The sequence below is a fragment of the Haliotis cracherodii genome, unplaced genomic scaffold (genome assembly GCF_022045235.1).
Source record: "Haliotis cracherodii isolate W230 unplaced genomic scaffold, xgHalCrac1.p SCAF_3, whole genome shotgun sequence".
In the NCBI taxonomy this organism is placed as follows: Eukaryota; Metazoa; Mollusca; class Gastropoda; order Lepetellida; family Haliotidae; genus Haliotis; species Haliotis cracherodii.
In genome coordinates this window covers 19,869,405-19,881,742 of record NW_027266286.1, presented here as the reverse complement: position 1 = coordinate 19,881,742, position 12,338 = coordinate 19,869,405, and the positions used below count along the sequence as shown (strand labels likewise).

General features: G+C 40.3%; 1 protein-coding gene across 1 annotated transcript; it reads right to left on the bottom strand.

Annotated features, from left to right (window-relative positions):
• Window positions 1-813: 813 nt before the first annotated feature.
• On the bottom strand, window positions 814-8,464 carry LOC139475729 (inhibitor of apoptosis protein-like). Its single transcript, XM_071258918.1, has 7 exons — window positions 8,392-8,464; window positions 4,048-6,297; window positions 3,653-3,828; window positions 3,372-3,417; window positions 2,740-2,844; window positions 1,950-2,483; window positions 814-1,361 (listed from the first exon to the last, which is right to left on the bottom strand). Exons 2-7 carry the CDS (start codon window positions 6,227-6,229, stop codon window positions 1,129-1,131), a joined length of 3,276 nt encoding a protein of 1,091 aa, XP_071115019.1. The 5' UTR covers window positions 6,230-6,297; window positions 8,392-8,464; the 3' UTR covers window positions 814-1,128.
• Window positions 8,465-12,338: the final 3,874 nt, after the last annotated feature.

Genomic DNA, 12,338 nt, shown 5'->3' with positions numbered 1-12,338 from the left:
CGGTTTCTGAAATAGATGGGCTACTTTAGTAAATATATACATACAATTCGAGGCATATCTATAAATCTATTTTCTAACACTACATCTTTTTCTTGTTTGAAATTTCATAACTCATCATGAGTACCAGTTACATTTTATAACCATGTTGCATTGGAATTCGTGGCTTTCCTTGACATCAGTATTTTAACGCCATAAGCCTTATGATCTGAATACATACATCTTCCCGAGGCAAGGGCGTTAACTGAATATAAAAGTCCTGCTTCTGGACTTTTATTGTCAGTTAACGCCTTTTCCTCGGGAAGATGGAATACATATTACCCACTATTCACCTTTTTTAACGTAAAAGTGACAAAATCCTTTCCCCATGTACATGTTCATGTTCATAAAAAATGGAGCAAACGAGTGAGCGATGTGGTATGAGACGATTGAGTAAGGATAAGCTATATGTATGTGCTAAAGTGGACTATTTCTTTCAGGCACGTACAAAAAAGCTCAAATTGTAGTCGTATGATCAATGATAGATACTTTCTTTGTAACTACAGAGATGAACAGTTCCAGTACCGTAGTCATATACACACTGCATGTCTTTGTCACAATGGACGAATTATCAAGTATAAGGAATCAGTATATGCACCAAATACATTTTTCTGAATTCTACAAGAGTCGCAACATTCATGATAAGTGACATTAGTTTTTAATGTGTAAATTTCACAATTTAAACATACGAGAAAATACTTGACTTCCACTTTGTAAAACATTCTCCTTTGGGGAAATTATAACCCCTTTGGGATAGTTATGTGTTATCATCGTGTGTGTCTGATAAGACTGGTGGAATCTTGCATTCATACTAACCATGAATGGAATGCTGGTATATCCTACAAAACTAACAGTTGATTTTCCAGTTGCAACCTATTCCAACCTTAAGCTTTTCCGAATAACTTGTAACTTACGGGTAATTCATGCTGTCAACAGAACATGTCAAATGCAGCCAATCGTGTCCGTGAGTTGAATAATCCATTCTCCCGCATGATTTATCAAGTAGAATACACTTTCTCAATATATGAAGATTGTCTGAACATTGTCAAACTAGCCATGCTCAGCGTTGAGACTGCATAGGGACTGAGACTGTTAAGTCTTGTTCTTGAGATGTGCCGCCAGATGGACACGGACAGATCCCCGGATATGTGTTCTACAGACTGGGCAACGTTCTAGAGCTGGGGCGCACATCGCACATGCCACCAGATGCCCACAAGGGAGGAAAACGATGTTGGCAGGGTCCTCCAGACATATCTTACACAAGTTCGACTCTTTCAGCTGCTGTGTCTCTTCCTCTGTGGCCTTCAATTGTTCCTTTGTGCTTTCTGCAAAAAAACACATATATCACCTCACTGTTAGGCCATGTCTCATCAGATGAATTTGGTATTTACCATAAACATAAACATTGAGGGAGAAGGCGGTAATAAGTTAACACTTGTACCCAAATCCTTTGTCTTTTTGGACAATAAAATATGTTTCATAAATAAACATTCGAAAAGGATATATTCTTATTTAATATTAGGTACCGACAAGTACCGAAATGTAGTTATATTAAATCTTATTACTGAAAGTCTCTTAATTTCAGGTAAAAACAAGTACAATCAGAGCATACGTACTGACCGCAATTTTAAGATGCATTGACATATACCAGTATTGTTTTTTATTTGATATGGTAGGGGCAGTGGGGACCGCAGTGGTTAACCTTTTGCTCATCACGCCAAAGAACCAGTTTTACATTCCCCACACATGTACATTGTGTGACGGCCTTTCTAGATGTCCCCCCCGTGATGTTGCTTATAATGATGCTAAAATTGGTCTAAAATCCAACTCGCTTTCCCATTTCCATTTGAAAGCTTCGTTTCAGTTAGTGTTAAGTTAGTGTACAACTTAATCCAGGTAATGTTCATACTCACTTCTCCTAGCGGATGACTTTTTTTGCTTGGTAATGGCTCTTTTTCCGGATGGCATCACTGGCAAGCTTTGAAACGTATTTCCCTTCGACGCGGAGGACCCCTCATACCCCTCATCCTCATCGTCTGACACTGTGTGCTCAGATGCTTGTCTGCTGGGTCTCTGCCATGAGACAGTTTCATCAGCATGTCCCATTGGTATTCTTGCTTTCGCTGCACCAGCTTTAAGATGTTTCTGTTTGACTTGTTGGTTCTGTTCTTGTTGATGTTCTGCACCTAGGATTGAGATTGTCGGAGTCTTCGATCCTGCAGCTGCAGCTTTGATGGTTTGGGTTGGGTCCTGTGTATATCCATTATCAATTGTCACTAATTCATTATACCCTTGCAGTTCTGTTCCTGAGCTGGAGGTCGTCTCTGCCACCGATCCAGCAGCTGCAGTTTGCTCATCGTAGTCGCCTTCCGCAGAATCAGCCATATCCAGGTCCTCCTCTGCCATGATCTGCCCGAGCAGGACATCCAGTGTCAATGAGACATGGCCTGTGAGGAAGCAGTATAAACAGTGCTGTAGAACCTTCCAACTTATGTTTCAATGATATGTCTTCATTGATACATGTTCGGAAAACTAATATCTTAGACATTTTTCGGTACCTTCCCTGCTTAAAGCTTTCCCTCGATATAAACATGCATTCGAAACAAACTTTATAATATGTTTTACCATAACATATTTGAAGGAAATTTTATATGAGTGTCTATATGCTCCGAATGGTGAATGAAACAAGAACATTATATTTACTCTGGTTCCTGAGAATGGCCAGAGCATGTTGGCTGACACAGTCTCTGCTGTAGCCCATCTCCAGGGCGCGCTGACACGCCTCCCGTTCCAGGACATCCCCAGCGTCTGATGAAGAAATGATTCAATGGGCATTAAAATGCATACAGTGGATGTTAAATATACATCTTCATTAATTATTTAAGGCATTGTGCGTTGAGATGATAACCATACGAGTCAGTTAAAGGGAGCTATCCATGCAATATTCGAGCTATATGACAGCGGTTAGAGATTATCAATCACTTTTACGAAAATTGTGTTCTGTGTGATTAAATACACGAATGTCTTCACAGTAAAATCAATATGATGTAGACTTAAGTGTAATACGTCTATCTTTATATCTTTAATTCAAAATGAAAAATGGTTTCTTCCCTTTTGAAAACCGTGAGAAGATGATAACAATAACGTTACGTGAAATCATAACGGTGACGTCATCACGCTATACTGCAACAATGTATGTCTGTGTTTATAATAGTGTCTGCAATAGTGGTCAACAGTACCACGTAGTGTGTGAATACATCATTATACCGTTGCTACATATGGACTCACGTATTTCGAACGTTTAGGACAATACATATGTAACCGCTTTAATTTACCATTCGTATTTCCAGCTTGATTTCTGATTTCTGGTATGTCACGTTCCTGAAAGTAGACATAGAATATGGAGTGAATGAATGAATCAGTTAACACCCCTTTGAACAGTATGTCTGCTATATCAGGTCGTGTCAGCTTGATGTAGGTCTGAGACACATACCATTGTTGTGACACTCACAACCACCATGTACCAGTCCCCCATCCTTCACCCCCACCCCGAACAATATTATTGTGCATATCGACAGATATGTGCCTGTTGAGTATAATAGGTAATCTGACATACCCTGCTTCTCTCCCCTTCCTCCGCAAGTGTCTGTGTAATAAATGCTTCTCCTTTGATGGCTCTCACATAGGCACAAGACGCCCTCCGAAGCACATGTTCCACCCAAGGGTTGTCTCCCTTCTCCCACGTCTTCAGACCAATACCGCACACGAAACATCGCACACAGTCGGAGAAGTCTGTGGGGGAGAATTAATTTGTTTAATAGTTAACTAAACCTGTGGTATTTATAATCATATAATGGTATCATTTCATTCCCATTAGCATAAACCTTGTCTTATTATTATTAAATGAATTTTTTCTTACTGAAATTCAGCATTTTATAAATCTGAATTCCAGGTTTAAATTCTGACCATATAAGGTAACAACCTCCATGTGGATCAAAGCATTGTTTTTACCTGCATAGAAGAAACCAACTTGAACAAGTTCTTCTGGTTTCTTGCAATGTTCTTTGGGCCACAGTAGGAAGGATGAAAGTCTAGTTGATATGTCACAGTAGTTGGGGTAGATGGCATTGTCAAACCTCAAAGATATCTTTTTATGAAGTCCTGAGTTATATCGTGTCCCGGTTGCTGAATCAGATTGTACAGTAGACTCCCTTCTTTGTAATTGCGCGCTAACTGCTCCTTCCCTTGAGGCAGGCAGAAAGGTTATCATGTTGTCATCTGTGACAGATTCATGGTTTGTATGGAGTGGGGAACTGTGTACACCTTCATCAGAAACAGACGGAGATGCTACTGTGGCTTCATCTTTAACCGATTCAGCTGATGATTTGTATTTGTTGTATGTAACTACGTGTAAGTTAGGATTTTCCCGAGCACTTCTTGTTGCTGATTCGATACCAGCGCCACTTATTGAATCGGCCTCCAAGCTTGACATAGTATCATCCGCAGCGGTTATTATGTTTGGATCTTTGTGCATGACAAGTGTCAAACTAGCGTCATCTGATGAATTAGCCAACGCGACTGGTGGTGATGTAGTGTCGGCTATGGGAGGAGGTTTAATCGGCACAGTTGTTTGGTCAGTTCCCATGGCATGAAGACATGTTGGGGAAATCTGTTTGTGGATGATGAAGATGTTGTCCCCCTGTTGCCAGCCCCTGTGTCTGACTCCGCAACTGAAACATCTGGTCTCATCCCTATCGCCCGTAGCGTAGAATCCTGCGGCTGCTAGACGGATGCAAGATGCGTTTACATTGATACCCGAAAACGAACCAAGCCTCAAGCCCTCATGTGCCATCTTTTCATCATTTGAAACATGTTCATGATTAGCGATCTTTACAAAGTAACCTTGTAAAGAAAGAAACGGTGCAACAGTAAGTGTTTGAAGGGATTGAATATAGCTGTTCATATCAATATGACGAAAAATGTCTTTGGAAGGGAGTTTAGACTCGACTGATTCCTCGTCTTTGTCTGGAAAAGTACTGCCATGGTGGTCCAGGTACTTATTTATTTCATTTTGAGTTGTAGATGTACCGCCATACTCTTCGTATGTTTGTTGGAAGTCACAATCGCTGACATTGTATAGAGCGCACAATTCACTAATTCTGCGTGAAGTCTCTTTTATATCACATTCAAGTGGCGTTGCTCCACGTTCCTTTGCAACGTGTGTCCATCCAGTATCAACTGCCAATCCACTAGACGCCCTTCGACTGTCTGAGGGATGGCTATGTTTTCTTTCCTTTGGATATGGGAGATGTGCATATGGGGTATGAGAACCAGTCAATCCTTTGATCGCTTCAAATTCCATGTCAGGGAATAATGTTTGCTTGTGTGAGCTCACTCGTCTATCGTTCATCATACTTCCTGGACACTGCTTCCAACATGTATAGACATTTTCCTTTTCTTTTGTCACATGAGTCTTTCTTTTCCAATCATTCACAAACTTATTATCCCCGAAACCGCTTTCAAAAAGCTGTTCAGATTCTGCTCGACTGCGGAATAATTCAAAGAGCAGCGATGTATTCGAACACATAACAATATTATTAAAATGCAGTCGGACTAAAGATTTTGAAACATGCCATGCATGACGAAATTCACTGCGTTCTATATCGGAATGTCTTCCTTCTTGTGAACACTGCTTCGATAGTTCCCATTGTGTATCAGTTTCATTACCAGTGATAGAGGATTTTGTGTCACATTTGTCCTCAACATAAACTATTGTTGTGTATTTGGTTGGTTCTTCCTCCTTGATGTTACACCCTTCTGGTTCGGAATCCATCTTATACACATTGTAAAATATGGTAGTACTGCCAACGTACTTCTTGGTTGTGATCTGGTTGTTAAACAACTCATCAGTTCTTTTGTGTTGACAGTGATGAGGAGCTGTACATCCTCTGTGCCATGTTGCGTCACTTTTCTTTCTTCCATGATGGATCGATGTTTTTTGATGGTTTGAATCCCATCCGCCATATTCAATGGTCTTAACATCTCTATTTATGGATGAATATCTGGCACTGATGGAGTCATATTCATATATTATTGTGTTCTGTGATGATTCTTGCAATTGTGGGTTCAAACGTGTTCTATTTCTCTTTGACACTGACAAGTTATTGCATGCACTGTGGCTGATGATCGTCATTTTAGTTGATTAAGCTTGCTTGGAGGTGTCCAACTCAGCTCAGAACCGTACTTCCAGGTGAAACTCAACTAGAAAATATTACATAATTAATAAATATTTTTATTAAATGAAATTTCATATTGTCTCTGACTATTTGTATCTGTACCTAGTTAACATTCTAAAATCGTGGCACTTCAAATGGACGTTTCGTTGTACCAGAATTTGGATAAAGGTGGTAACAAACACTGCTGACATGTATTGAAGATTCCCTAAACATTGATAACACATGTGTACTCCTGATCCAGAGGTTGAGAAGGAAAAATACCACGTTCTCATTCATGAGCAGCACGTATATATCTATTTCTGTATGCCCCTGTTGATATAAAACCCAATTATGTTTCTGGGTTTCTCAGCACGATGCCCGTCCCTGTGCCTTTCGCCAAAGTGGTAACACTTCGGGCTTTCCACATGCATTTAAGTAACACGCCGTGATATATCTTGAATACGTTCAAAGCGGCGTTAAACCCAACTCACCCACTCTATTGATACAGAACTCCACCATAAGAGACACCATACGATCCAAACATATATTGCACCTTTATACACGTTAAGTTTAAGTTTACATAAATAGTCGTGTGTATGTGTGTTTGCATGGCAACACCCAGGAAATATGGGTATATAATATGTTAGCATTAGCATCTTTTGGAATCTCTATCATTACACTCCGAGTGTGTGAAGGATTTACGCCGCTTAGAGCAAAGAGTAAAGCGTAACCCTGGGAGATTCGAACATCTGTTCCCAATAATAGTGTGATTTAATCAATAACATGTCCTAGTGTGAGTTTGTATGAAACCATGTATAAATATATCTATTTACTGTAATGTTTCCAACGGAGCCGACAGGTTTCGCTCTCAAATCAGGTCTCAGTTAATTACATCTTTTCGTAACAATACTGTATTGATGAAACGTCCATCACACGTACATTATAAATAGAACAATTACTATAGATATGTCTCAAGCGATTAATACCGAGGATTACAAATCAACATAACCCTCGATTCAGAATATACAGACAGGGAAGTCACAAGCGGTACTGACATCTGTCATAATTATGTACTGTAACATATGGCTGGACTGGCTCACAACAGTGAATATTTCTAAATGACTATTCTAAAATGTCACAAACCTCACCTTACATTCTTAGTTTGAAACAGATCAGACCACCAACCTTACACGAATTAAACAGACATCCAGATCTGATGTATTTCCTCAGATTCAGACTCTTCAACACAGAGTCTACTTGTCGCAGTACAGGTAACATTTCATACCACAACTCATGGCTATTTTAAGACTGGTTTCCCAACTCATTCAAATATGTCACCGCTTAGATGGTGGAGAATAAGTGTGACATAATAACCTTGCACGAGGCATTAGTAAAGAAGAAAGAGCGTAGAGACCGCAATCCCTTATTGTGTAATATATTACTCATTGTCTGTCTTGGGCAGGCTTGTACATCGGGTTCAAGAAGGCCTTGAGTGTTGATTCTGTGTAGTTTTTCACAGGAAATTTTGCAATACGAAATAATCAATATCAGTGAAAACTGAGGGAAACTCCCGCATGAGATGGAGGGAGCTAATTGATCTGACACGATACTATTATTTAGATTCATTCCAAAACTGTCTACCACATACTGAACGCGGATTGTCTTTTTGTAACCGATATATGGTTATAAATATCCTAAGGGTATACCATCACAATGTGGAATGTCACAAATAGTGAAAATTTTCATTCAATAAAACATGTCAACTCACTGGAGGTTCAGTCCCATCACGGGTGTTATAGTCTCATTTATACCGTATTAATGATAATGTATGAATTCCGTGATTGTCCTTTACAAGTAAAGTTGATTATCGAGTAGATTAATATGATGGATCATTGAACATTCATATATTACTTTTATAATCGATAAACACAACGTCTTTTAGTGATAAAAAGAGTGGGTAATAAGTCACACTGGAAGATTATATCAATACATATTCACATTCTAAAACGGTAGCAATTCAAAGCTGTATTTGATGTCATTGTAACCAAAGGCACAACATTTTAAAACTACTACTCTAAAAATAGATCAATGTCACAAACAATCCTTACGACACATTCATAGTTTGAATCAGACAACCCACCTCACACGAATCAAACAGAAATCCACAACAGTTGTATTTCCTCAGACTGCAGTAACATAAAGTCTAGTTCAGGTGAACAGGGAAATTTCACACGTCCTTACTATTTTAAGGCTGGTTTTCCCCGTATCTGATTCGCCTGTGGTTTACAATATGACTCATAACCAATGGAACACAACCGCCTTGCACGGAGAATGAATAGAGTAGACAGACCATAAAGACATCAATCATTTACATTGTAAAGTGAGTGAGTGAGTGAGTATGGTTTTACGCCGCTTTTAGCAAAATCCAGCAATATCACGGCGGGGGACACTAGAAATGGGCTTCACACATTGTACCCATGTCGGGAATCGAACCCAGGTCTTCGGCGTGACGAGCGAATACATTGTAAAGTAAAAACATAATAGCTATACATTGTAACTATAAAAGCATCTCCTTGATGTGGTTATCTTGCATGAGTGACCCAGTCGTAGGAGGCCCCACAACTCGTCGTGAAGAGTTGTATCCTTTATACCTGCCAAAATTCAATGATGGTTGGTTCATAACCAAGTTAAAATACAGTTTCTGTACCAATACAATGCCCGTATTTCATCAGTATCGAAATATCAAAGACCTGCATCACTTCAGCCTTTCTCCCAACGTCAAGCTCATACACCGCGATATATAACTGATATGATGTTCAAAGCAGCGTTAAACCCAACTCACCCAATCCTTGCTTGCTTCATTAATTTAGTCTTTCTTCCAACTAAAGACAAAGACATAAGTTGTGTACACATTTTCATTTCCTGGATACTTGGAATATACAATGACTGTGTATCTTCACTCTTACATTGTGCCCACCGGGCTTATCTTGTGCGGAGGGTGTATATGGTAATCACTGGCGACATCGAGGGTACACTGACATTGCTGCAGTATGTCTGTCAAAGAAGGCAATGGGTTGCGTGAAAATCGGACATTGCTGGAATCTATTCTATGTTTCTGTCTACAACCTCGAAGATGAATATGAACAGGCCTATCCCCTCGTCTCCAGTTGCTGTGCCTGATGCCGCAGCTGAAGCATCTTGTCTCGTCCCCATCTCCTGTAGCATAGAAGCCTTCTCCAGCAAGAACTATGGCTGACATTTGAACATTTGATCTGCTAAAGGACTTCAAACGCATTGCCTCTAAACGCATTGTGCGCTGGATTGGTACTCCTTGTCTTCTCGCCAAAGCTTCAAAGTCACCACGCAAACTAATTGAAGACATAGTTCTTGCTTATGTTAACTTTATAAGTTCATTACAAACTATATGCACAGAGCACAGAGAGGCGTGTCCGTATCTGGGTGTTAGGATCAATACTCTCCAATCTACCCGTTTGAATCAATCCTCTCCAAAATTCCAATCTCAGATTCCCATATCTGAAATATTGAAATATATACAGCGTCAACATCAGACAATAACCAACCTTGACTGTCCGACGAAACAGATTCCAAAAGGCAACATAGCGTTGAAAGTAATATGAATAGATAACTGAAAATCAGTGATGACACCAGGTGTTCACGAAAAGGGCAAGCATATCCTGCCCTACAGGTAGCACCCCCTTCTGCACGATCTGCGGGAAGGCAATCTGCTTGTCGCCTGACGCTACATGTACAGCAGTTCCTGATTACTATCAAACAGCAGTCCCAAGGCAACTAGGACATGCTAGGGTAAGACCCACCCCAGAACATAAATAAATAAATAACAGAATCAGTCCCCCACCACCACTCACAATCTTCCAAATCAATTCAATGCATCCCTTCTAGATTACGAGATCCATCTAGCTTTGCCTTTGAAATAGGCCCGCGGCACTCTTTGCCCTACGATATCAATAAACATGAATAAACTCACATGTAACCGGACATGTCCTGTCAATACAACACACAGCGCTGCACACTATTATTTCAGCCCCTTCAGCCTCGTCGATATGAATGGCTATGCAGTTAAATGAGTATGCGGGGAATTCCCTTAGACCTTGTATGGCAATATACGAGACTCTCGCGCATGAAGCTAGCGCGTGGTCCAATTGAACGGCGTCTGCCTCTCGCAAGGCGCGAAAAAACTAGTTTCATCAGGAATTTGTCAGATAAGCTATCTGGTGCATTCTTTGTCACGTTTTGATTCCTGTCACATTGTGTTTGTGTTGTTGTCAGTTCTATTACAGCGATATTGACGTTAGCGGTACATAGTGTTCACCACTACTTTTTCCCTCTGCCTGTCGTTTCCTTTAACATTTCGCTAACACTTGATATGATGCTGCCCGCGGGTTTTTTCGATTGACATGTGACAATTGCTGTCTGAAACTTGGAATAATCGAATAATATTATTTCGATTTTCCTTAACGTAGATCGAATAATTTAAGGTCTTATGTTTTCAAACGTCTGACTAACATCTGAAGAAACTAGTATTTTAGGTTTTGAGTATTCTACACTGAAGCTATGGGCAGTCAGTACGATTGCCGTATTCTACGCTGAAGCTGTGGACAGTCAGTACAATTGCCGTATTCTACACTGAAGCTATGGGCAGTCAGTACGATTGCCGTATTCTACGCTGAAGCTGTGGACAGTCAGTACAATTGCCGTATTCTACACTGAAGCTATGGGCAGTCAGTACAATTGCCGTATTCTACACTGAAGCTGTGGACAGTCAGTACAATTGCCGTATTCTACACTGAAGCTATGGGCAGTCAGTACGATTGCCGTATTCTACACTGAAGCTATGGACAGTCAGTACAATTGCCGTATTCTACACTGAAGCTATGGGCAGTCAGTACGATTGCCGTATTCTACACTGAAGCTATGGGCAGTCAGTACGATTGCCGTATTCTACACTGAAGCTATGGGCAGTCTGTACGATTGCCGTATTCTAAACTGAAGCTACAGAGAGTCAGTAGGATTGCCGTATTCTACGCTGAAGCTATAGACAGTCAGTGCGATAATTGCCGTATTCTACACTGAAGCTATAGACAGTCAGCAGAATTGCCGTAATCTACACTGAAACTGTGGACAGTCAGTAGGATTGTCGTATACTGTACCGTGATCGGATGTTATGATCAGGTACGTTATAACAAACATTTCAGTATAACCGACTTAGATATATATTGACTGTACCACAAAACCATTGGGAAATGTCAGAACCATGACATACTTGGAAACTTAAAACAATTAATTCAATCTTTAACAGTGGAAACGAAACGGCTGATGAGTGCATGTAACGGTACCTTGCTGGTGAATATACATAGTACGTTTTGTTGCACCTCGACTGAAGGATCTAGCCATTTTGAGGTGGGTCAATTCAGTGTAAGATGATATGAGTAGATATGCAAATCCACTATTGTCATGTTACTCTAAATGACATCTTGTCTTACGATGATGTCTGATGATGCCTCCCTTCAGCTGCTTCCATTTTGATGCTGTATGTTCTCATCCGTGAAGCAGAAATGTGCTTCATATGTCTTTCACTATGATATGCATCAACTAAACGGCACATCCTTCGAAAGAGACAACTTATTAATATATTAAAATACTAATAAGTTCTATTCACTCAATGATCAATCTTAAAACACATACAGTCAAGTCTCGTTAATCCGACACTCGTTAATCTGGAAATCGGCTTTATCCGACACTTATGATGGGAACCGGTTTAATCAGTGCTATTTAGACCCGTTTATGCGACCGTCTCGCACTCCGGCTCCGACACTTTAATTTCGTTTATCCGACAAACTCGTTAATCCGACATAATCATATGCAAGCATCCAGGTCGGATTAACGGGACCTGACGGAATATTGCTGCCGCTTAGGGGAGTCCTGGGAGGAATAGGTGCCAGGTATCCCTCACCTATCGTAAGAACCCACTAACGGAAAATGTTTGATGAGGATGTGAGACTTGACTGATTGCATGTCTTCGAGCCCCGACTGATTGACTTGTCCAGA

Bases quoted from the DNA above. Each gene is read 5' to 3' on its own strand.
- LOC139475729 (XM_071258918.1), bottom strand. From the start codon at position 6,229: ATGACGATCATCAGCCACAGTGCATGCAATAACTTGTCAGTGTCAAAG. The intron at 3,418-3,652 runs GTATGTCAGATT...GTCTACTTTCAG, and splicing joins AGGAAGGGGAGAGAAGCAGG to GAACGTGACATACCAGAAAT. The intron at 1,362-1,949 runs GTGAGTATGAAC...GTTTTTTTGCAG, and splicing joins AAAGTCATCCGCTAGGAGAA to AAAGCACAAAGGAACAATTG.